Raw genomic sequence first — 25316 nt, forward strand, 5'->3', positions numbered from 1 at the left:
TAAGCCAAAGGCAGATGCTGCACCAACTGAGCCATGCAGGCATCCCTTATCTTGAAAGGATTTTTATTTACAGATACCATATCTTAAAGTTCTTTCCAGATACCTTCAAAGCTGTGAATTTCAAAACTCAGAATCTCAGAAAGCTTACCAACTTAACACATTGACATGTCAGTAATGTGTTTTTCTTTGAAGAAAATGCAACACGATATTTCTTAATCCAATTTTAAATAATTTTTTGTTAGATAAGAGAAAAACATTTTAATATATTATTTTCTGATTGAGAAAATTTTAAAAATCAGCATCACTGGAATGTGTTTTTAAACTGGCAGGAACTTTCTGAATGGCAGTGGGGGTCCCTGATCATTAGCAGTTAACCGTTCCTTCTCCACAAACAAAAAACAGAACAAGTACAGTCAGAATTCTGAAGCTGGGAAGCTGCATCTTAAACCTTGAAGTGTACGTAGTGATTTTAAAATGCAATTCAATTGGTTTCTAAATATTGAGACCATGGGCTTTGTAGGAATTGGTTCTTGAGGCCCTTTAGGTTTTTGTCTAGATGAGTTTCTCTTGATGCTGGTGGTTCTAATACAGCATCATATACACTTGACCAAGTTTAGAATTTTTTATTTGAATATATTCGTTACTGCTGTTTAAGGAAAACTAGGACCTTGCTTATGGGTTCCTTTTCAGAGGTGTAGGGACAGAGAATAAAGCTTAACATCCTCTGTGGTCTAAAAAATCAAGATTGCAGATCGCTGATACAGAGAAATGTTTGCTATTTATTTTAGGGGCCTTGATGCACTCAGCAAGAAAGTGAAGTCTTCCACGGTGGACCTCCCTATAGAATCTGTGAGTCTAAGTCTGCAGGACCTGATTGGTTACTTTCACCCCCCAGATGAGCATTTAGAGCATGAAGACAAGCAGAACAGATTGCGAGCTCTGAAGAACCGGCAGAATCTCTTCCAGGAAGAGGTGAGTTTCTACGGACATTCGTCTCTTCTATGCTGCTGTCTCAGGAAAACAACTTCTCTGTGGGGAATTTCTCTGACAGGTTTGCATTTTGAGTTGGGTGAGCAGGTAAACTGTGGCATAAGGGAGCCAGGCCTTGGAGGAATGCTGCAATTAGTTTTGTTTCTCTGTCAGAGAGTGCTCCCTTAAAAAAAAAAAAAAATAAAATAAAATTTAGTTTGCCGTCTGTTCAGCCATCATGCCGATCATTCATTGCCCTGCAGTTTACTTCGTGTTCGTTATATAAACACAGTATCTTGAAGTATCTAAATGAATACTGGCTTTGTAAAACAGGAGGGTTTTTAGACTATTCCGGAAGTTCTTGAGGCTACTTGGATGTGCCTGAAGATCCACGGGAGTCTTTGTACGGGGAGGGAGTCTGTCCAGGAGAGGGCAGGCCACCTGGGGAGGCAGAGCTCAGGGCTCTCTGCTTAGAGCAACTCCACTTACTACTTCTATGTGTGTTCAGTTTTTGTGTGTGATTTTATTTCATGCACATTCCAGTTAAAAAGAGCTCAAGTGCCATATTTCATAGACAGAATAGCAGAAGGACTGAGGGATAGGTCTACCGATCCCGAAATGAGTGTTGGAATTAGTACCGTATATTCACGAGCTTCAGTGGGAGGATGTCAGAGGTGAGTCGGCACATCAGGCCAGCTTAGCAGGTGCTCGAATTCTTCTCAGTGCTCCCTGTATGTGGAATAATAAATGTGTCTGAGGAAAACTGTCTCTGCAAAAGCATCTAAGAAAACAGGTTAGTAAATATTGCTGAAGATCCATAAACCTTAACTCTACATTCTTCTAGTTTTAAAACCGTTTCCTCATTTTCCGTCAAAGGTCTTTGAAATTCACATTAATTTTTGGGGACTCTTACTGTGTATACAAAACCGATGTGCTTAGAGACCAAAGTGGTATGAAAGCACAGGGCAGGTCAGCAAGAGCCAGTAACAACATGGAGTAGTTTGGTGGGCCCTTTACATTTGGTGTGTACCAAAATGTTAGACTGTGCTGTCTTCATTTAGTATCCTGAAAAACTGAAATGAAATACTAGGGTATGAAATTTTGAAGTATTGATTTGGATTTCTCATGGAAGACAGCATAGATAGGGACCTAGAAATGGGCCCAGGTTCCTGGTGCCTCTTACAACTCTGTGAGAAAGAGGTTCCCTTGATCAGTCAACTTGAACCAGCAACTCCTTGTATATGCTTTGCCGCATTTTGGCAACCTTGATCTAGCAATAATAATAAAAACACAAGTTCAAATGTAGACAGCGTCTTAAAAAGCTCTATAATGCATTTTTGACCTTCTTTAAAGATCTCTTGTCATGAGCTTTTCTTCATTTATTAGATCTTTCATTTAATATTAAAAATAATGATAATGATTATGACCATTATGATGCCTGTCCTAAGAACAAAGTTTCTTAGGTCTTATGCTTTTCTAATAGAGGAAAAGAAGTCATTTTCCTCTACTTCTCTTAGGTTCATTGGTTGGGGTACTGCAGATTAGAGTGACAAAAGACAGATATTTAAGAGAAAACAAGATGTATTAACATGTGAATCACACATATCCATGGGAGCACTCAGTGATGAGCAACTCAAGGGAGTGGTTAGAACTCGGGCTTATATAGCGTCCTAACAGAAGGACAGTAAATTTGTAGAAAAGGAAAGAGATAAAGGAAAGGAGTTTTGAGCTTCTAGTGGCAGTAAATTGTGGGAAGGTGAATACCTGGGGGAACTTAGTGGAAGTTAGGGGTGAGTTAGTAAAGTTATGTAGCTTCATCTGTGAAGATTCTGGGCTGATAGATGTTGGGCCTTGTTTCTTAGGATTAACATCTTCTGTCCTTCTTGGAGGAGGAAAAAGGGCAGAGAATTTTTCTTGTGTCTGCCTTTTCTCAACTGCCTTCAGCTCCAAATAATCCTTGTGCCAAAGTGGCATATCTTGTGGTGGCATTCTCTGAACCTCTTCATTTACTCATGGTACAATGCAGTTGTGACTGATCCATTAATCTACTAGTAAACCTTGCAAATGGAAGTAGAAAGCACGTACCTTTGTATTGTTCTTCTGCTTCTATTCGAGCATAGCCCTCAGGATTTAAAAACCACTTGAATTATGTCAAGAACATTTTATTTTACATACAAGTGTTTTTCTTCCTGACATTTAAATAATAGGACCTCAATTTTCTTCATGATTAACAGTCTTACTTTAAGCCAGACTTTTTTTTAATGAATCAACCTAGCATTTTTTTGGTCTGTGAACAGAATCACAGTTTCTTATGGTAATTTGTATTAACCTTCCAGGGAATGATCAACCTCGTGCTCGAGTGTATAGACAGGCTGCACGTGTACAGCAGCGCGGCCCACTTTGCTGATGTCGCCGGGAGAGAAGCCGGCGAGTCCTGGAAGTCGATTCTGAATTCTCTCTATGAGTTGCTAGGTAAGAAGTATGATGGTTTTCAAGGTAGCTGACTCACATCTATTTCAAATGATCACATAGCAGGTAATGTAGTTTCATGATAAGCTTCTTCATCGAGGCTTTTGGTGTTTACTGTTGTTGCGCTTAAAGCCAAGTGATGTTTGTTGTACTTACATCCATCTTGGAGTGTGGAATGTGGCCAGAGCAGTAAATTGATCTCTGATTTATGGAGGGGCATCTTTGAGAGTTTGAGTTTGTGGGTGAGGGACCTCTGTGTGAATATGCATCAAATATTTCCTCTCCAATTCTCAGGTTAGTCCCACAAGACCCTTCTTTCTCCCTCACAAGAATCTTGTCAGGAGCCTTCCCCTTCACCTTCTGTAGTCTTTTTGAGATTTGTACTTGCACCTTCTAGGTGTGCTTGAGGTAAATGAAGAAATGCTTGTGGTGTTTGGTGCTGCATTCCTATTGTCTGTATGTGAACCTACGTCCTTAGTATTTTTGGCCTGGGCTATTCAACTAGCTTTCACTTGTCTCTTGTTAGGAACTATGACCTTGCGAGCTAGTGAGCTGACCTCCAATGAGGATAAAGAAAAATAGTTTATTTCTCAAAGCAATGGAAGAAGCCAAAATATCAGCATTTGGAGGCCAATTCTTCAAATCACACTTCTCGTAGGACAGTATGACGGGGACAGTTGACATGCAGTGGATTGAGTCACAGGAAAAGAATTGTGAGCTTAGGGAGTCCAGTTCAGTTACACTGGAAATACACCTGCCCACCCTTTTGCTTTGGATGGAGACATCATGATCAGCTAAGGCTGCTTGCTACAAATATCCTTGAAAATAAAGCCTATAAGAAAGGCTTTCAGTGGCTCCTTTACAAGACATGCAAAAACAAGAGACCAATAAAGAATGACCTCTGTCTTCACTCACCCTCAGTTACAAAATCCCAGACTCATCTGATACACTGTGACTGCACCTCTCTTCCATTTAGAAATTTCTTACATTTTCCCATCATTCCAGAAGGTGAAGTTTAACGTGCTTTGCCTGGTATGTGAGGTCCTGGTGAACGCTTCCAGCCTGATCTTTGCCACTCTCTTTTGCTTTTCTCTAGCTGTACCCATTTCTGAGTGCCCTGTCCATGCTTTGGTAACATTTTCCTACTCCCCTCTTTTCCAGAATTCCTGGCTCAATTCATGCATGACTTTTTTGAAGTTAATGTTGACATTTTTTCTAACTCTGTAGCATGATTGAGCAGTTCCTCCTCCTCTCTCTCTCTCTCTCTCTTTTCTCTCACTCACTCTGCTTTCTTGGCACTTAGTATTTACTTGTGTTATAACACTTACTCATTTCTTAGTTACATAGGTGCCTGTGATCTCCAGGGCAAGAATGGCACCTTCTCTGATTTTTGCATCTCTGTCCTTTAACTCTATGTCTGGCACATGGCAGATACTCAGTAAAGGTTGACTAATTAAATAAATTGAGTTCTGATAGAGTAGGAAAGTATATCCCTAAGTAGATAAAAGAGGTCTTGAGGTGTGTGTGTGTGTGTGAAGAATGAAAGGCATCAAAATATTTGTAAATTCTCTATAATCTAATTGAAACTCTTTAAAACTTAGTAATACTATTTAGCAAATAGAACTCCTATGCCTGCTAGCATTTCTAATATGCTCCCTTTAGGTGGGCTATTTGATCTGCCAATGAAATTAAACACAGGCATTTTGATACTTTTAGAATAAGGGGTGACTAGCGTTTCTTTGAGCATGACTAGGCCACAGAGGCTTTCTAGGAATCTGGATTTATTATTTTATCCATGAAATCATTAGGACAAGGATTTTATGATGCCACATTCTGGAGGCTGCATGCCTTTTCCAGTGAAGAAATTACAGTGGTGAGTTTCTGTATTTGGTAGAGACTGGTGTGTGGTTGTGTTTTAACACCACAATTTAACATCTTCACTTTCTGTGACATTCTAGATCTCAAGGTCAAGAGGTGCTTCATCTGTGTGTGTTTGAGGGTAGGAAGGATTATATGCAGAGAGTGTTATTTTGGAAATATCTAGACAGTGCACATCTTACTGACAACTTCATATTAGCTCTTTCCATAGTCGGGTACTTTTTTCATTTCAACAGGTCCATGTGTTCATGTATCCATAAGAATAAAAATGTACAGAGACAGCTCTAATGATTTTTCTAAAATCACAGAAAAAGTTTAATCCAACAAAGTCAACATCTCAGTTTTATCATTTTGGGCTATGTTTCCTCAAGCTTATACTCCTTTTACCTTCACAGACTTCTTTGGGGATTAAATTTCATTGTTTTAGAACCTAATGGAGTAGTATTAATGAATTCTCCAAAATGCTGAGACGTGGAGAGTGGGAGCACCACTCCTCATCAGAATTGGTTTCATGGCTTTATTCTTAATGAGACCATGGATAAAGATAGGGTTTTTAAATGGTTTATTCAGAGTATGGAGGGGGAAGAAGCAGTTGTTGTAGGTAGAATGATGGAATGAAGATGGATCTCTTAGGATATGTCCACTTGCAGATTACAGCCTCAGCTCAAAGTGGCTCACGTGGTGGAGGGCATTTATTGGGTAGTAGAGCTGGACGTCGGCCAGTGGGTGTACTCAACGTCTTCATCATGGCATCCAAAAGCCGCTTCTTTATATTTGTTCTGCCTTCCACAAAGGTCAGTTTCGTCCAATACCCGCTTGCCTTGTGTGGACTCAGTGGGCTGCCCTCAGCTCCCACTGCTGCAGATTTCCTCTCTGACAGGCAAAACACTTAAGAGGCTGCTCCTGGAAATTACCTCTTAGGGAAGAGTATGCCGTTTCCTAAAACCCCTAGCAAATCACCTCTTCATCTCATTAGCCCAGACTGTATCTGTTGTCTTTCCTGAGCTCATCACTCTTGCAAGGGAAGACACGAATTTCACTAACACTGGCTCTGACTGATCAAGGACTCACTCCTGGAACTGGGACCAAGCCCTTGGATTGCGTGGCTGTCATACAGAGGTGAACATTGCAGAAAATTCTGGGGAAGATGCTGAAGTGTCCAGCTCAAATGTTAACATAGATACTTGACTCATCCAAAAGTTTTTATGGACTAAATTCTAATCTGAGTGCTTTTGTCTGCCACGTATCACCACGTGTAAACAGTTGGCACTCAATAAATATTCAATAAGTGTATTAGAGATTCCCAGGGAGGTTAGATGTTCCTATAATAGCTTAGTTGTGGTCATTGCGTCACTGTTTTACACACCAGTGCACCTGCTACTCCCCCATCATTGTGTCTTATTCTTGGGGGAAAAAAAAAAGACTTAATCTTTAATCCATAGGCAACAGTCTCTGAGAAAATGACCCTTCTTTAAGCCACAAGGTCTCAAAATTAAAGCTCTCCTACTTGTATGACCTTGTACAGATGACTAAACTTAAAGTTCGTTTCTTCATCTGCAACACTGAATGTAGAGTGCCTGCTCCGGAGGTTTATCATGCAATCCCCCAAGGTGATGTGACGTACTGAGAACACCAGGCGCGTCGTGAGTGATACCTGTTGTTTTACATGTTACGTGTACATGGCTATAATTCTCCCTTAATGATGGTGTTGATGGCTTAAATCTAGTAAGAGTTTTTGTTAATCCCCCACACATACCTCTTTGTCTCTGTCTCTGTCTTTCTCTCTCTCTTAATATCTTTCTTCAGGAAGCTTCTTTTTCCATTTTGTTCATTATTTCCCAAGTGTCTTGAATCTCTGTTCCTCTTACTGTCCTCTTGAAGGGTATCCTCTGTAACAGAAACCACGCCATGTTGGGAGAACATGGACTTGGAGTCCAGTCAATCTGGATTTAAATAGGAGTCCCATCTGTTCAAAAGATTGAGGGCTTGCTGTCCAAGATGCCCTAATCTGGGCAGTGAGGGTCAGCTGTGACCAGGATATGATCCCTGCTGCCATGGAATTAATGGTTCAGTAAGAGACACATAATGCATATAACAAAGCTAGCCGTGATGTTGTGCAGTTACTGACTTTACTGCCTTGACCATCTTGATGCAAGTTATTGTTAAAAGATGTTAGTGATTAATATGAGATTGATAAATTTGACTACATCAAAATTAAAATATTTATGATAAATGATATTAAAAATAAAAAACAGGTGAGAATTTTGTAAAATATGCCACCTATATCAAAGACAAAGGCTCAGTTTCTCTAATATATGGAGTTTTCATAAATCCATAAGAAAAGGAACTATTACCTGATGGAAAAATGCACAAAAGATGGAGACAGTAGTTTCCAGAAAAACAAATAATAAAAGATTCTCAACATGACCAATAACTGTAAATTAAGATGATGAGTAAGGATCATTTTTCATTTATTAGCTTAGCAGAGATAAAAAATTTGATAACACCTGTTATTGGGGAAAAACTTGGTAATATGTTTTTGGTGGGAGTGGAAATTGGTAGAATTTAAAGCAAACTTTGGTTGACAGTACACATCGCACTTGAAATGTGTTTCCTTTTACTCTAGAAATCCTACTTTAAGATATGTATTCTAGAGATATATTTGCACAAGTGTGGGAAGGTTGTCCACTGCAAAATTTTTTATAGATTACATAAAATTGAAAACTATTTTTCTATCAACAGGGGATTGGTTACAAAAGTAATAGTATAGTAATGTGTTATCCTTGAAAATTGAGATAAACCCATCATTGGGGAAATTGTATAAGACAGGCCAGATTGCTGTCCTTTTCTAGCGTGGCCGTCTAGGATATGGTATTAAGTGGAAAAAAGAAAAAAAGAAAATAAAAAGCAAGAGGAACATTGTGTGCCCATGGAGATTCCAGTTGCATTGTATTAGAATTATGCAGAAAAAGATACATTCTTATACACCCTGGATGTTTCTGGAAGGATGCAAAGAAAACTGCTAGGTGGCTATTTTTTGGGGGACCCATCTTTTACTTTTTTTGTGTGTTCTATTATGCATTCTTACTGTGTTTACACACATTACTTCTATAATTGAAAAAGTCATTAACATAAATGTGTAATGTTGCACAACTGAGGATGGAAGGGGAAGTTAGTACATGAATTCCAGTTCACTGAAGAAGTAGAATGTTTATAATTCAGTGCATGCATGTAAAGAGGATCTCTTTCAATATATACATGGCAGGTTCACTAGTGGTAATTAGAACGATGAGAGATTTCGTGGCTTAAGTATTTCTTTGGCTACTCTTGATTTTTTCTATTTATTGTAGTGAACACTGATTTCATGATTAGAAAAAAATGAATACATTTTTAGGTTGACTTAAGAATCATTTGCTGCCAGTGATTTTTATTAAAGTTGGTGTGATTATAAGTAACCATCTCTACACAAGGATATATTTCAGTCTGTCTACAGAAGTATCAGATCTGCAGTAATATTTGGAGTTCGTAATACATTTATACCCCACAGTCCTTCCTTACCCAGCTATCGGAAGTTGGGTTCAAGTTTCCATTCACTCCAAATTAATTAAGCCTCTTTCCCAAGCTTCCAACCAGGTAGACAGTTGACCCTGTCTTGGCTTCTTGTGTGGAAATAAGCCGCCTTCTTTTTTCTTCAGTAGGTGTATTTAGCATGGAGAGAGCAGGTGGGAATGATAATCTATAACAATTTTAAAATTTGACATGGATATATTTAATATATGTTTTAGGTGGAGAATGATAAAAGTAGATTTATGAGCCTGCCATGTGGAGGAATCTCAGAGACACTAGCATTCGTAGTTTAAAAGCATTGCTGTGGCTTCCTTCTGTGTCTTTTGTGAAATCCACATAATTAATCTGTAGGAGGCTTGCAAGGCAGGATGGTTTTTTAAAGATGTCTGAGAAATGGCCCTTTGGCAAACTCTGTCTATGAATACTCATGAAGATTCAAAGGATAGAACAAACAGCAAAAACCCTGGCCCTCTCAGAAAGGTGGAAGTTACCTTTTATTGAATATGTTAACACTTGGATAGGGAGCCATGATGAAGGATTTGGGCACATCCAGGACATTCTCCTGGGGTCCTAAGGAGGCAGATCTTCCGAAATGCTGTAAAACACTGGGGGAGGTAGCCAGGAGATGTTAGAGGAGGGCATTGCTTCAAACTTGCTCATACCAGGGATTACTTTGGCTTCTGCACATACAGATGTTTCTGTATTATCCTCCAGGAAATCCTGCAAGACATTTTATAAACAAAACACATTTTTTTCTTTTTAACCTGGTAATAATCACTTTTCTACGAAATGACCATGACAGTCAGTAATCCTTTTTTAATGGAAATGCACTTTGTAACCTATTTTGTGAGATGTCTTCTTAATCTGTTGATAGACACGGCCAGGATGCCACCCCTGGTAATCTCTTGTAAGTCAGGGGTTCCAGCAGGAAGAGACTGATGGCAGTGGGGGAGAGGGGCTGGAGCAGCACAGACTGGACCTGAGTATGAACTCTGCAATTAGAATTGCCTGGCTTTAAAGCCTTGGCTACCCTGTGAGCCCCACAAGCAGGAACATACTGCTGTCTCTACTTACCTTCCCCTGTACAAGCCAGCTGATTGCCTCCTGATGGCGGTAGAGAGGGAGGGGAGAAGATAGCACAGTTTTTACTTGGTTGTGTGGCTGCCTCTTCTCTGGCTCTAGCCAGAAGGTTAAAGCTCTCATCTCTGGTGGTGGGGGATTGGAGGGACTGGCAAGGAGTTGACTTTTTCCGGCTCACATGTTAGAGGTCTTTAGCTAAGTTCCTGCTGATGGGACAGGATACCTGCAGCTTGGTTGTGGATGGCTGTTGGTAGCTCCTTAATTGGCCATGTACAGGTAGTAGTTGATCTCCAGCCTCTTTTTCCTGAAATCAACCTGCTGCTCCTGATGGCTCTCCTGATGACTCTATTCAGCACGAGTCCACAGACATGCTCTCCCCCAGCATCCATGAGAAATGCTCATGCATTCTTGGCCTAACGCAGTCATGTAGGCCAGTGCATGCAAAGCAGTTTTTCATTGCTTCTCTTGCTCTGTCCACTTCCTGGGCAGGTTCATCAAACCTAAGTTCACAAAATTCCGGAACAACAGGGACCCTTCCTTACGCTTCCCAAGAAGTTTCCATGGCACAGCGCTCTTAAATTTTTCAACAACATTCTGGAGTTTTTGCTTGTTTATTTTTGGTGTTTTGGGTTTTCAGGACTTAGGAACAACAACTTGTTAATCTGAAAATTAAAACAAAGAAATCTTTGTGGATTCTAGTTCTTTGGTCCCTCATTTGTCTATGCTGGAATGATTAGTATTCCCAGACTTCGCATGGAAGCTCCAAAGGAGAGAAGCTCTTTTGATTTTCTGCTGTATCTCTTAGACCTGGAGTAGTGCCAGATGCAAAGCAGGTAATTCGTATTTGATAAATAAATTTCAAAAGTGAGAGTTTTCTTGGAAGATCTTATATCTTAATCTATTTGTGGTTTCCTGATTCTTTGAGTATATTGAGAAGTTATGAGTCTTGGAGCTTAAAGACACCAAAGCATGAGGACATACGGATATTACAATACAAATAAGAAAATGCAAAATAGAGTATTTTTTACAATCACCATTTTTTAAAAAGATTTTATTTATTTATTTGACAGAGAGAGATACAGTGAGAGAGGGAACATAAGCAGGGGAAGTGGGAGAGGGAGAAGCACGCTTCCCGCCAAGCAGGGAGCCCGATGCGGGGCTCAATCCCTGGACCCTGGGATCATGACCCAAGACCTCAATTAATGACTGAGCCACCCAGGCACCCCTACAATCATCATTTTTCAATTGGCCACCAATATTACTTGCATTTTATCTTCTGATGAGATAAAAGTTCAGAAATTTAGTTATTCAACATTAAAAATATGGTTCTGTGAACTACCACTTTCCTTTTTAGAGCCCAGTCTGAATTGTTTTCATCATATTTAAATCGTACTGTACTTAACCATGAATATTCTTATTCTGTAAGAGACTGGATGCTGTTTATTCATTCACTAGTAAGAAATAACATACCTTCCAAATTTCAGGCAATGTACAGAGGTGTAATAAGACAGTGTCAATAGAAAAGAACTTACAATATGCTAGAAGAAGACCCTCAAACCATTGTATTATATTCACATGTTATTCAAGTTCATACTCACAAGGGCCGGCTCTGGTGCCTGATGCATTTACATTCATTTTTAAAAAGATTTTTATTTTAAGCACTCTGTACACCCAGCATGGGGCTTGAACCCACAAACCTAAGATCGAGTTACACATTCTACCCACTGAGTCAGATATTTATATTATTTTGTAGGTAAAATAAATTTATTTATTTCTTAAATAAATACAGATGTATGGAAGAGCAAAGGTCTTTACCATCTTTAAGACCCATTAGCCAGCAACAGAAGAGGACTGGAAGGGGTTTAGTTTGCTTGTCCTGCATGAGGAAAGACATTTGTCTTGAGTATTTGCACCTTCGTCTTTCTTTCTTCTTTTTTTTTTTTTTTTAAGATTTTATTTATTTATTTGACAGAGACAGAGATCACAAGCAGGCGGAGAGGCAGGCAGACAGAGATCACAAGCAGGCGGAGAGAGAGAGGAAAGGGAGCAGGCTCTGTGCTGAGCATTGAGCCCGATGTGGGACTTGATCCCAGGACCCTGAGATCATGACCTGAGCCACTGAGCCACCCAGGCAGCCCCAAATTTTTGCACCTTCGTCTTGAAGCATCATGAGATTAAATTAAATTAAAGTTGCCATTGTGGTTTGGCATTCTTGAGACATCCAGCAGCAGCTGTCCATACCAATGATGTAGTTTCACCTTTTCTTCTTGAAAAGAAGGTAACTTTGTATTGTATTATTTGATTTTAAAATTAATGCTTCATTATAAAAATTCGATAGTTACTACAAAAAGGTGAAAACCATGTTAAAAATGTAACCACCCATGGTAATGTAGGACCTTTTAAAAATATTTCTTTGAATCCAGGTAACATTATACACATATGAAACACTTCACACACCCATGTGCACACACCTACTGAAGCATTGTGGGTTCACACCTGTGCAAACCCTGCACCACTATGGTATCAGTTAGGGCCTCCTCTCTTGAAGGCTTAGTTAGCTCGGTCCAAATGCCAATGCCAGGGATTGAGACAGGCTCATGGCCTCTTTGATGTCTGTACATTCTGAGGGATTATTTGGAGACAGTGTTTCCCATTTCATGCTTTTTCAATATCCTCTGTCTGTCTAAGGTTACATAATATCTTGGCCACAGAAGTTCACTTCCTTACAGATGAATACAACTTGCCGTTCTTATTCAGCATTTGTGTGTGTGTGTGTGTTTTTATAATGGAAGTTATTAGGGCTTCAGGGGTCTTTGTGAAGGAGCACACCACAGAGCATGATCCCCCCTCCACCGGCTTTATTAATCTTTCTTCCTATTTTAAAATAAAACCATGTCCTGTATTGAACTGGGAAGGCAGTCCCACCCTCACCAATGTTCTTTAGGGTCTGTGCTTCTGTCCCAGGGACTTACCAGGATATAATTCACAGAGGCTGTTCGCATTCTCCAAGGAGTATTCTAGAAAAACATGGTTTCTCCATGGTATGCATATACTTACATTGTGTGTATGTGTGGGTGTGTATGTATTTACTTCACAAAAATGGGATTGTATGATCAACATTCCTTTATAGCATTTGTTTGAATGGTCTTCTGTACTGCAGGCATATCTTCTTGGCAGTAAATGATGGTTTTAGTGGATGTACACTAGCCTACTGAAGGGATGTGCCATTGACTTAGCTCATAGTCAGGCTGTGTCCAGGATTTTGCTATTATCAACTGTATTGTGCTGAACTTCCCTATAATTTTCTGTGTAGGTTTCAATTACTTTAGAAACTCACTTGACTGATGTCTTAACTAACTTGCTGAATTGTAATGTTTTACACACTCCCTTTATCTGTAAAGGAGGGTATGTACCTGCACATACATACATATACACACACATGGATAAGGTTCAGAAGGCATTCTTTATGGAGCTTAATTTTTCTTTCATTAGAAGTATATATTTTGTCACAGTCTATTGAGATGACCACATTTTGTCTGTGACTTATTAACAGATTCCTACTACCTTTCTGTCTCATTGGAGGAATGGACCCCTACTTGAGTTAATGTTGCTAATGTATCGTTGAATATAATTTCTAAATACCATGCTTGTATAAGATTTTTGGATTGATATTCATAAGTAAGAGTTCCCTCTAGTTTTCTCATATACATACTTTGTTAGGTATTGATGTCAGTGTTATACTATCTTATGTAAAATAATTACGGAGATTTCCTTAGTTTCTTTACTTTGAAATAGTTTAGAAATACCTTACTTCTTGAGTATAGAAAAAAAGTTTTTGGTCTTTACTCGATATTAATCATGGTTGATTTTACTTTTTAGATTTTTCCCTTTAAATTTTTTTTCCTTTGGGTTAGTTTTAGTGAAAAAAAATGCGTGTGTGTGTGTGTGTGTGTGTGTGTATGCATAAATGGAAACCATTCTTTTTCCTATATGTTTAAAAATTCTAGTGCTGAGACCTCAAAAGTGTCTGTATTTATAATTCCTGTTTATTCTTAATTTTGTCTTTTTCCTTCATGATTAGAGAGTTGTTATTTAACATGTTTAAAAAAATTCTTGACTTTATTGATCAATCCTACCATTTAAATTTATTACATAGATCGTTTTCTTATCTCTAATGTTTTCCTTTTTGTTATTTATTTCTTTCTCCTATTTTACTTATATGTGTTTGATGTTATTTCTTAAATCTTGAAAGGATGTTAGGATAACACTTTTCACCTGGTGAAAGAAAGTGTTTAATTTTCCTCTGAGTACAGTTTTGACTATCTACCACTGATTGTATTGGGTAACATTTCTATATTTGCTATTTACTAGTCAGTCTACAATTGTGGTATTGATTCCCTACTGAATCAAAAATTATTAGTGAGTGAGTTTAAATTATTAAGTGCTTGGACTTTTAGTTTCTACTTTTCTTACTAATTTCTAGTTTCATTACATTGTTGTCAGTGGGCTAGGCCAACATGGGGTATACCATTTCTGTTTGCAGTAAATTTAATGAAGTCTTCTTTTTTGTGGCTTATTATGTGACTTTCTTAAATGTTTCATGGTTTATTGAAAGGGTCCATTCTTACATTGTTTGTTCCTTATCTCTAACATCTGACCTCTAGAAATCATTTAATCGCTTTCATTTTAAAAACCAGAGGTAAAATTAGAAGAGTGAGTTAAGGGAACCTGGGTGACTCAGTGGGTTAAACATCAGCTCAGGTCATGATTGAGGGTCCTGGGATCAAGCTCCACATCAGGCTCCCTGCTCCACCAGGAGTCTGCTTGTCCCTCTCCCTACCACCCTGCTCATGCTTTTGCTCACTCTCTCTCTTTCAAATAAACAAAATCTTAATATAAGAGTGAGTTAAACTTTAAGCAAATGAAACTCTAAAGATTCAAAGGTTTTATACTTGTCCTCAATGACTGCTGTTGTAAGTCATGAACAGATATTCTTATGGATTAAAATTAGAAATCCCATGGAGCACATAGGACTCCTTATCATTCCACTGTACTTCATCCCTGACCCTTGTCACTTTGTGTGTGTGTGTTAGCTGGTTGCTGATTCTTGCAGGGGCTCTGGTCCCAGGGAGCCTAAGTAATCAAGTGCATCGTTGTTTCATCATCAGGCAGACTAAATAAAGTCTAAGATTAATTGCACTCTGCTACTATAGGGACTCCTCCGTCTTATTCTTACCAGGGGATAAATAGGCAGTGCCCTCGAACTTTAGTTCCTTCAAACTGCTTCCTAGCACTACCAGATTTTAAATAGTGATTGTTTTCTTATGGCAACATCTTTTTCCCATTAAATATCCTACATCGCACCAACCCTTTGTAAATAGTTGTACTGTTTTGGAACAATCTCATGGGCATTAAGAGTAGAATTTTTATAAAATATTGACAAGATTTACTTTGAAAGAGTCGCGGGATTGTGAGACATCAGAACTTTTAAATGGATTCTGTAAATTGGGTTGAAGGAGATCATAAAGGTTCTGTAGGAATTTCATATAAGATGGTTTCTTTCATCAAAGACCAATCAAAAACACTAGGTGAAACAAAGTTAGACAGGTGACTTGACTATAGGAGTTCTGAGTCCTTCAAGTGCATTGTGAACTTTAAAGAGAAGTAGAGATACAGGAGGAAAGTGAAACATTTTCAAACTTATTAGCCATCTGCCTTCCCACCCTTTTTTCCAGGTAACAATTAATTATATCTCTCTGTGTGCCTGTTACAGTTACTAACTATATCTCCTAGTATTTTGTGCTATATTTTCAGGAAAACTGATGTGCTCTTAACTTTTTCATTATAGACATGAGAAAGTTGAGCTCTAGGGAAATTAAATCCTCTCATGGCTAATTAAAAGCAATGAGTATCAGAATCCAAGTGAGGAGACTCCCAGGACACTGGTTTTTCCATTATCCTTGGTCATTTCTTTCCAATATGAAATACTACTTTCTCAAATTATATTCCTTCTAATGAGCAGTATGGTTTTCTGGCCCCTGTTAACAAATATCAATTCTTTAAGAAGAAAAATATGAGCACTACCTCACTCCAGTCAGAATGGTTAAGATTAAAAACTCAGAAAATGACAGATGTTTGCAAGGATGTGGAGAAGGGGAACCTTCCTACACTGTTGGTGGGAATGCAAGCTGGTGCAGCACTCTGGAAAACAGTATGGAGGTTCCGTAAAAAGTTGAAAATAGAACTACCCTATGACCCAGCAATTGCACTTCTGGGTATTTACCCTAAAAATACAAACATAGTAATCCGAAGGGGCATGTGTACCTGAATGTTTATAGCAGCAATGTCCACAGTAGCCAAAATATGGAAAGAGTCCAGATGTGCATTGAGAGGTGAATGGATTAAGATGATATGATACACACACACACACACACACACACACACACACACAGAGCGGAATATTACTCAGCCATCAAAAAGAAGGAAACCTTGCCATTTGCAATGATGAAGATGGAACTAAAGGGTGTTCTGCTAAGTGAAATAAGTCAGTCAGAGAAAGACAAATATCAGGTGATTTCATTCATATGTGGAACTTAAGAAACATAGCAGAGGATCATAGGGGAGGAGAAATAAAATAAGATAAAACCATAGAGGAAGACAAACCGGAAGAGACTCTTAATCATGGGAAACAAACTGAGGGTTGCTGGAGGGGAGGTGGCTGGGGGATGGGGTAACTGGGTGACAGACATTAAGAGGGCACATGATATAATGAGCACTGGGTGTTATATAAAACCCCTAAATCAATGAGCTCTACCTTTGAAACTAATATTATATGTTAATAGACTTTAAATATTATATATTTTAAATATTTAAAAAATATTTTAAAAATATTTTAAATATTATATATCTCAATTTTATATATGAAGATGTGTCTGTATTTGTATAGATCTGAGAGGTAAAGTCAGAGTATTTTGTTCTTGTTCCAGTATTTTAGGGCTTACTACCAGCTTACCTTGCATTTTAAACTGGAGAATCATATAACTGTGATGTCTGCTTTTTTCTTCTGCAGCGGCTCTAATTAGAGGAAATCGTAAAAACTGTGCTCAATTTTCTGGCTCCCTTGACTGGTTGATCAGCCGATTGGAAAGACTAGAAGCTTCTTCTGGTATGTTTTCTGGTTATTTCCTTGTCCTTATACATTAATTCCTGTTTTCCTCTACTTTACATTCCTTAAGGTATAAAAACAAATTTTGAGCATCAGTGCCATTTAAATGTTTTCCTTTGAATAAGTTGAAATTTTTACTTATTGTTAAACTCATTGGTATTTTAGTATTTCTGAAAAGCAATTTTACAGTTCATTTACATTAAAAAAAAAATGAAGTCCCTTAGTATACCATGGAGCCAGAATCCCCATTGTTTTTCAGATCAGTTATTCCAAATGTATTATGTAAACAAAAAAACTGGTTTGGCATGTGAACTTTTAACTTGTGTTCAGAAGATTATTTGGACAATAATAGCCAAAAATCGGATTTGTTTCCAAATCGTACAGCACACTATTTTAAAGTGATTGAATACATGTTAATATTATGAGTCTGTATGATAGTCAAATAGTTACAGGCAATGAACCTGATCTCTCTCGCTCTTTAATATGTGTGTTATTCTTATTTTGGTGTTGTGAAAACTTAAAACTGATAACCTGAACATGTCTAGCAACATAGATTGTATCAGCGACCCCCAAACGAAAGTAGATTGCTCCTCTCTCCTTTTGCACAGTATCTCATTAGTTGCCATTCTGTGCCACTAATGCCCCTTTATGTTACCTATTTTTCCTCTCAATCTCCTAACTAGCAATTAACTCCTTGAAGCCAGGGGCATGATCTTGTTCATCTCTGGGTCTACCGTGTCCTCTGGCATCTAGTAGGATGAATAAATGAATGGATGAATGAATGGCTGAATTCCCTTAAGAAAATGCCAGTCAATACAGATAAAATTTCATGACTTTTGCATGAGAAAGGCTCACTCAAGGTTAGGTTTGTTGGAATTGAATGAGTAGAAGAACAGACGGTTGTGGTCCAAGAGGGAAATTTTAAGTTACAGAGTAAAATTTTAGTGTTTAAGATTTAGGAAGAGGTGGTGGAGAAATTTGAGTCACACACTGAGTTTTAAGACATTGTTGGACTGTTGGGTGGCAGAAATAAAGAAGGAGATTGTTGAGCTAAAAAAGACACAAGGATCGTAAGATGAGGGTTTTCAGGGTATCGCACCACAAACGGGGGGGGGGGGCCTGTGGACCATCACAGAACTTGCTGAAGAAGGAGAAAACTGAGTAAATGCTGGGAGGAGGTGGTCAAGTTAGTGGTAGCAAAATGATGGCAAGATTGCAAGAATGGATAAACTCTTGGGTCAGAGTATCCAGAATTGTTGGCAATCTCCAGTAGATACAAAGAATTGTGCTGATCCCCTTTTCTGGCCACAGGGAATCTCGAGAGAGATGGGCAGAGCTACCTTCAGGACAGTGTAAATGTCAGATGAATAGGCTGCTTCTCTGAAGACAGACAGACAGACACACACACACACACACACACACACACACACAATGCTCAGAGCAGAGAGGAAAGAGAGAGAAGGAAAGAACTGAGTGGAGCATCCTTTAAACTCAGCCAAGAAGAGTCCCATCTCTACAGTCTTCAGTTTGGCTGGTTGTAGGCACAGTTCCACTGGATACAAATTGCCATTTGCTATGATCTTTGTCCAGTGCAGCTGTTGGTCACAGGTACTTCTGTGTCAAGTAGATGTCCTATGCACTCAGAAAGCACAGGGAACATCAGGAGTAGGAAGGACCCTTGGAGAACCCTGAACCTGACATCTCACTTTAGAGGAGAGGAAATCAAGGCCTAGGACATTTGAATGACTGATTGGAGATGCTAGAATTAATTGTTATAGGAGAGATGAAACCCCAGCTCTGAACACAGAGGATGAGAATTTGAGCAGGGTCCTGGCAGTATCTGGTACCCAGCCAGCTCCTCTTTATCGCCTTCTCTGATTGTGGGGCTCAGAAAGAGGAGTGAGCAGATTTATTTTCTTATGCATGTTCTTCTGCTTCATTGAAGGCTGACTGGTATAACTAGTGCATAAAGGTTTAGTAGGGTACCTGATCAGTCTATTTGAAGAGCCACTGTGAATTTCTTGGGAGGAAAAATTAGACCTATTCCCAGGTTTCCTGTGTGACTGTGTCTCTAGGCCAAATTTAATGGAAAAGAGAAGATTTGTATGAGCAAGTCCAGTTAATCAAACTGATGGATTTCTGAAGGCTGAGTTTTCTTTAAGATGTTCGCCACACTTGAAATGCTGTTTGGGCCTTTAAGAAACAGCTGACTGAGCACAGTCTGCTGCTGCATCTTTTCTCTGAGTCTAACTTTTGTACAGTCTTTTCTGCAGGTAGTTTTGCAGTGGTGTAAGTGGCTTACTTGGGGATTCCTGCCAATTCTTATCCGCTCCTAGTTACGTGCCGTGAAGGATGTTCCCTCTGGGTTCAAGCAGAAGGAAGCTTTCAGGGGTCTTGAACTACCTGAGCATGTGCTCACATTTTTAATGCTCACAGTTTTAAGCTTCCAAAGATGTCATGACTGCTTCTTAGAGAGCATAAGCTCATAATTTTTAAAGGGAAAAATTCGTTAGGTGTGAATACTCTGTCCCAGAATGTTGTTTGCCAGGATCTTCTTCCTTGATACGTAGTTAGGTATGAACATCTGCATTAGAAAAAGCAGGAGCCCACGGGATATTGTATGAGACCTGCTGTTGGCGATGCAGAAATCCTAGCTAATCTTTTGGAGTCCTATCAGCAGTTTAGGCAACACATAATGATGACCTAGAAAGGACAGTTTTCTATGAAGTAACTTTGAAAAAGGGAAACTTCACTTGTTGGTTGATTTAAATCTTTTTTTTTTTTTTTTAGATTTTATTTATTTATTTGAGAGAGAGAGCATGAGCAGGAGGAGGAGCAGAGGGAGAAGGAGAAGCAGATTCCCTGCTGAGTGGGGAGCCTGATGCAGGGCTCTAGGTCCTATGAGACCCTGAGATCGTGACCTAAGAAGACACTTAACCGACTGAGCCACCCAGGCACTCTGATTCATATCTTTTGGTTGTGCCAGTTCTGGTTATAGCCAAGAGACTGTGCATCTGACCCTTAGGAGAAACATAAAATCAGAATCATGGTGATGTTGCAGACTTTGTAAAGAAAACCTTTCGTGATTGTTTTTGGGTCTGTACCTGTTTGACCCCATGGCACTGTAACATCTGCCTCTCTTGCTTCATTCGGAGAACATTACAGTGACTGGGGTTTTTAATAATGATCTGGGTCATCACGATGACAAGTTATGTTCGAGCTGATGGATCACTTACGACAGGGAAACCCCGTATACATTTTTCAAAGGCAATCACTCAGTGTTTGAAATAATACATTAACGATTAAAGGTTACTAATGAATATTTAGTGATGTCCCTTGTCAAAAATTACTCATTTTTGAATGATGCCAGAAAAGTCCCGAGTACAGCCGTACTCCTTCCTTTCCCAGCGAAGCATTAAATAACTGGAAAGCAAAAGAGAACAGGGAATGGAGAGTCTATGTTTGGAGGGCTTTTTGGAAAAAATATTCCTTACCAGCAATGTCAAATATGAAAAAAAAAAAAAAAGTCCCTCCAATTAAAATCCAAATGAAACAGAACATTCTTTTCTGAATGAAAAAAGTGATCAGGGTTGCCTGGTTGTCTGGAGTCACTATGCTTTTCAGAATTCTCTTCTGAAAGCCTGTGTGTGGGATAGATGGCACATTGTGTTTTTAGAAATGGTTCTTTTGAGATGAAAAAAAAAAAAAAAAACCAACTTCAACTGTCTCACATTGGAGAAGAGAACTATCCTGCTTTGTGACGTAGTTGATTGGTTTTATAAGCATTTCCCACAGTAATTTATGTAACATCCATGCCTGGCCCTGGGTGTTAAAGTTTGAAGGAGACCGGGAGTGATGGGGCAAAGGGCATCCCTGGGTTTCAGAGACTGGGGGGGTCCGCTGGTCTTGTTCCCGTGATGGTGGCTCTCTGAATGGTGCAGTGGTTTTTTGGTTCTTTTCCTGTGTTTTTGATACTCAATAGGAAGTTGATATTCACAGCCAGTGTTTAATTCTCGTATCTGTTTCTCATCTTTGTTTTATATTCGTGGTCTGCTTGACACTTCTGCCTCAGTGGTCAGTGAATTGTGCTGGCCTGGGGGGCCCCAGTTTCTCAGATAGGTTCGATGGCAGCAGGGCCAAAGCCAAGCTCAGTCTTGTCATCCAGTCTTTTTAAGGGGCAAGGAGAAACGGAGCCCTAGGCTGAGAGTCACAGGTGCCATAGTGCTGCTCACTCCGTTTCTGCCAATATGGCGGGGATGCTCGTCAGGGCTCTCTACCTCAGAGAGACGCATTCCTTGACAGAGACAGTCTCCTGAGGCTCTAAATCACCAGGCTCTTAAGGATTCAGGTGAGGAAGGTGTAAAAGATTGAAAGCCCAAGGTTATTGGGTCCCTTTTTAGTCACCTTCCAGTCCCGGGTGGGGTCTCATGCCCTCCTGACGTTATTCCATACTGGCCACAGTGGCCAGCAAAGGGCAGGCGATCGTCCTAGGGCAGAGATGAAAGGAGTTTACCCCTGAAGTGACACCTGCCCCTACCTGTCCTGTGGACGTGCTCCCCATCCAGCCTGCAGCCACCCACCTCTGACCTCCTGCCAATTCAGGAGAGCCTTTGTTTCCCCAAGGTCGTCTTGGGCGCTTCCTGGAATCCATGTTCCCATCCCGTTTCTTTAGATTTCCCAGGGATAGGTTGGAAGTTGGAACATTGGCCCGTTGTGCTGATTTTATTTCTCCCCACACACAGTGAGTTAGGGAGGCATCCTATAATTGTGTGGCTAGCTGGAGAAAGAGAGGAAGAAGTCTGGTCTCAGAGAAACTGTGGAGGGGCTCGCCTGAGGAAAACTTACTCAAAACAAAATCACAGACAGTGATTGCTACCTTTGACCTAGACTGTGTCTTTTCCTCTTTGAGGCTTATGGACAGAACAGAGACCTGAGCTCTTTTATGTGCTGCTTTGGACAGATGCCAGTGTCTGGTCTGACTGGGTTTTCTCATTCCACACTGGATATTAAATACTTTCATCGTCATCTTCAGTGAAATAATTGTGCTGTATCACTCGCTTTCAGTCATGCTTAAAGTTAAGCGACTGTGACCTCCCTTGGGTACATTATACTGGCTTGAGGACTTTGTCTCGAACTGAGTTCATTAAAGTCTCTTTGCAGTGTGTATCCCTTATCCCAATTTTGTCAAGTTGACTTACCTCTTGATCGCATCGTCTTTTAAGTACCTAGGCTTTAATATGGCTTCTATTTACTGGGACCCAGTAGTCAAAAGAAGGAAGTCGATCACTACCCAAGGCAGGACGCACACTCTTCAGGTGCCTTCCCTGAGGGTTGACCTACCATTGGGTTTCCTACCATTAGGTTTCCTACCATTGGGTTTCCTACCATTTCATCATCAAAATTAGGGTGGAGCTCTGCCAAGACGACCTTATCAGAAAGCTCTGTATTTAATAATCTCTTGGGTTTTTTTTTTTATCATTTTTTTCTTATCATTTTCTTATCATTTTTTCTTACCGTTTTTATTTTATTTTTTCAGTGTTCCAAGATTTATTGTTTACCCAGCACACCCAGTGATCCAAGTAATCTGTGCCCTCCTTCATACCCACCGCCAGGCTCACCCAACCGTTCACCCCCCTCCCCTCCAAAACCCTGTTTGTTTCTCTGGTTTCTACCTACTCTTATACTGTGTTAAGGAGAAGCAGAATTTAGGATTGATTACAAGTATGGATTCTGAGTTGGACTGGCAAAGTTCTAATTCCAGGATCATCCTTGATAGCTGCATGATCTTAACCCTTTTGTACCTCCTATTTTACATACGTTTGTAAAACAGGGATTGTAATAATTCCTGCCCCACAAGGATTATTAGTCAACACTATGGATGTCTTTATAATGTTAAAGGAATACAAGTGTCACAGTAAGTGTCTCATCTTTTTCATTTGTAATTAGGAGTTGTTTTAACTACAAGGTCATTTTTATTTTCTTCAAAGAGCACTGTAGAAATGGACTAGACAGGGGTTCTGTCTTCGACTATAAAGATAATGAAGACCACTGAGAGCTCAGATGAACAGCGAGCCTTCAGCTCTGGGTCGGGGTGGGGTGGGGACAGTTAGATACTGGCTGCCAGATCTGTGCGTGAATGTGGAGGTGTAGACTTGTACTCTGGGTACAGTACAAAGATCTTTAGTCAAAAACTTAAAAACAAACAAACTTGGGGGTGCCTGGGTGGCTCCGTCTGTTAAGCATTTGACCAGCTCAGGTCGTGATTTTAGCATCTAGGGATCGAGCCCCACATTGGGCTTCCTGATCAGTGGGGAGTCTTTCTGCTCCCTCTGACCACCCCCCCCCCCAGGTCAGTTCATGCTTGATCTCTCTCAAATAAATAAATAGAATATTTCAAAAATATTATATAACAAAATATATATAATATATATAGTAAAATTATGTCAATTTTTAAATTGTGACTCTTGATCGTGGCGTTGTGGTGATTATTTTTTAAAGATCTTGATCTTTACACCACGTTGGGTGTAAAGATAACTTTAAAAAAATCTTTAAAAAATTTTGGGTTTTGTTAAACAGTGTGTTGTATAACTTTTCTCTTTCCCTTATTCCACACTATCAGAAGTGAATTATTTTATGCACTTTTTTTTTTTCTTTTGTGCTTTTGGAAATGAGGCCTCTGGGCTGTCTTCATACTGCAGAACTCTCTCTGCTCAATTTTACTGGGACCCAGTTGACATACCTCACTGTATATGCTTCAAGTGTACATCATAATGGTTGAGCTTACATATATTATGAAACTATTACTCTAACAGATTTAGTTTGCATCCATCATCTCATATATATATAAACTTTTTAAGAAAGTGAAAAAAAACAGGGGCACCTGGATGGCTCAGTCAGTTAAGCATCTGACTACCTGTTCCAGCTCAGGTTGTCATCTCAGGGTTGGGGGATCGAGCCCTGTGTCGGGGTCTGCGCTCCGCATGGAGCCTGCTTCAGATTCTCCTTCTCCCCCTGCTTCACCTTCTGCTGGTGCTCTCTTTCTCTCTCAAATAAGTAAAATCTTAACAAAAAAAAAACAAAGTAAAATCTTAAAAAAAAAGAAGATAAAACAAAAAAGGACTTCCCTTGTGATGAAAACTCTTAGGACTCACACTCTTACCAACTTTCCCGTGTATCAGCGTTAGCTCTCCTCATCATATTGTATCTTATAGCCCTAGCACTTAGTGATCTTTTTTCCTTTGTCATGACTCCCTGCCTCTGGAATACATATCTGATCTCTTCTTCTCTGAGGGTTCTGTTTTTGGATTTTTTGTTTGTTTGTTTGCAGCATTTTTTATTTATATCTTGTCTTTCTGGCTGTTGTTAGTAGTAAATAATGCTGGTATGAACCTGGAGGTGCAGCTATCTTCTCGAGGCAGTGTTTCTGTTTTCTAAAGATTTATTTATTTGAGAGAGAGAGAGAGCAGGAGGGTGGGTGGAGGGCAGAGGGTAAGAGAGAATCTCAGGCAGACTCCATGCTGAGTGTGAAGCCTGATGCAGGGCCTGATCCCATGACCCTGAGATCATGACCTGAGGTGAAATCAATGTCAGACCCTTAACCAATTGAACCCCCCAGGCACCCCCATGTTTTTGTTTTCTTTGGATGTGTTCCCAGAAGTGGAATTGTTGGATCATATGGTAGTTCCATTTTTAATTTGGGGGGGTCCTGTATTGTTTTCCATCATGGCTACACCAGTTTGCATTCTCACCAACAGGGCACGAGGGTTCCCTTTTCTTTACATCCACAACAGCATCTGTTACCTCATGTTTTTTTTTTTTTTTTTTTCTGAGCGTGGCCATTCTGGTGGCTGTGTGGCGATGTCTCATTGTGGTTTGGATTTACTTCTCCCTGATGACTAGTGATGTTGACGGTCTTTTCACATATCTTTTGGCCATCCATATATCTTCCTCAGGAAAATGTCTACTTGGGTCTTTTGCCCATTTTAATTGGATTATTTTTTCTGATGAGTTCTTATATATTATGGACATTAACCCTTCATCAGATAATGTGATCTGCACTCCCCCTCCCCCGCCGCATTCAGTGGGTTGTCTTTTTACTTCATTGATGGTTTCTCTTGTTGTGCAGAAGCTTTTTAGTTTGGTGTGGTCCCACTGAATTTTTTTTTTAAAGATTTTAATTATTCATGAG

At 39.6% G+C, this 25316-nt stretch overlaps 1 protein-coding gene across 7 annotated transcripts in view; it reads left to right on the forward strand.

The window, feature by feature from the left end:
- The window catches only part of RYR2 (ryanodine receptor 2), a 738653-nt gene that overhangs the window by 391011 nt on the left and 322326 nt on the right, over nucleotides 1–25316 (forward strand). For all 7 annotated transcript variants that reach the window (XM_045087357.1, XM_045087359.1, XM_045087360.1 and 4 more), the window contains 3 exons: nucleotides 789–972; nucleotides 3306–3441; nucleotides 17033–17128. In XM_045087357.1, coding sequence (XP_044943292.1) covers nucleotides 789–972; nucleotides 3306–3441; nucleotides 17033–17128 — 416 coding nt within the window. The remainder of the gene's footprint in view (nucleotides 1–788; nucleotides 973–3305; nucleotides 3442–17032; nucleotides 17129–25316) is intronic.

Source organism: Mustela putorius, unplaced genomic scaffold, assembly GCF_011764305.1.
Source record: "Mustela putorius furo isolate JIRA1106 unplaced genomic scaffold, ASM1176430v1.1 tig00001118_pilon_pilon_pilon, whole genome shotgun sequence".
In the NCBI taxonomy this organism is placed as follows: domain Eukaryota; kingdom Metazoa; phylum Chordata; class Mammalia; order Carnivora; family Mustelidae; genus Mustela; species Mustela putorius.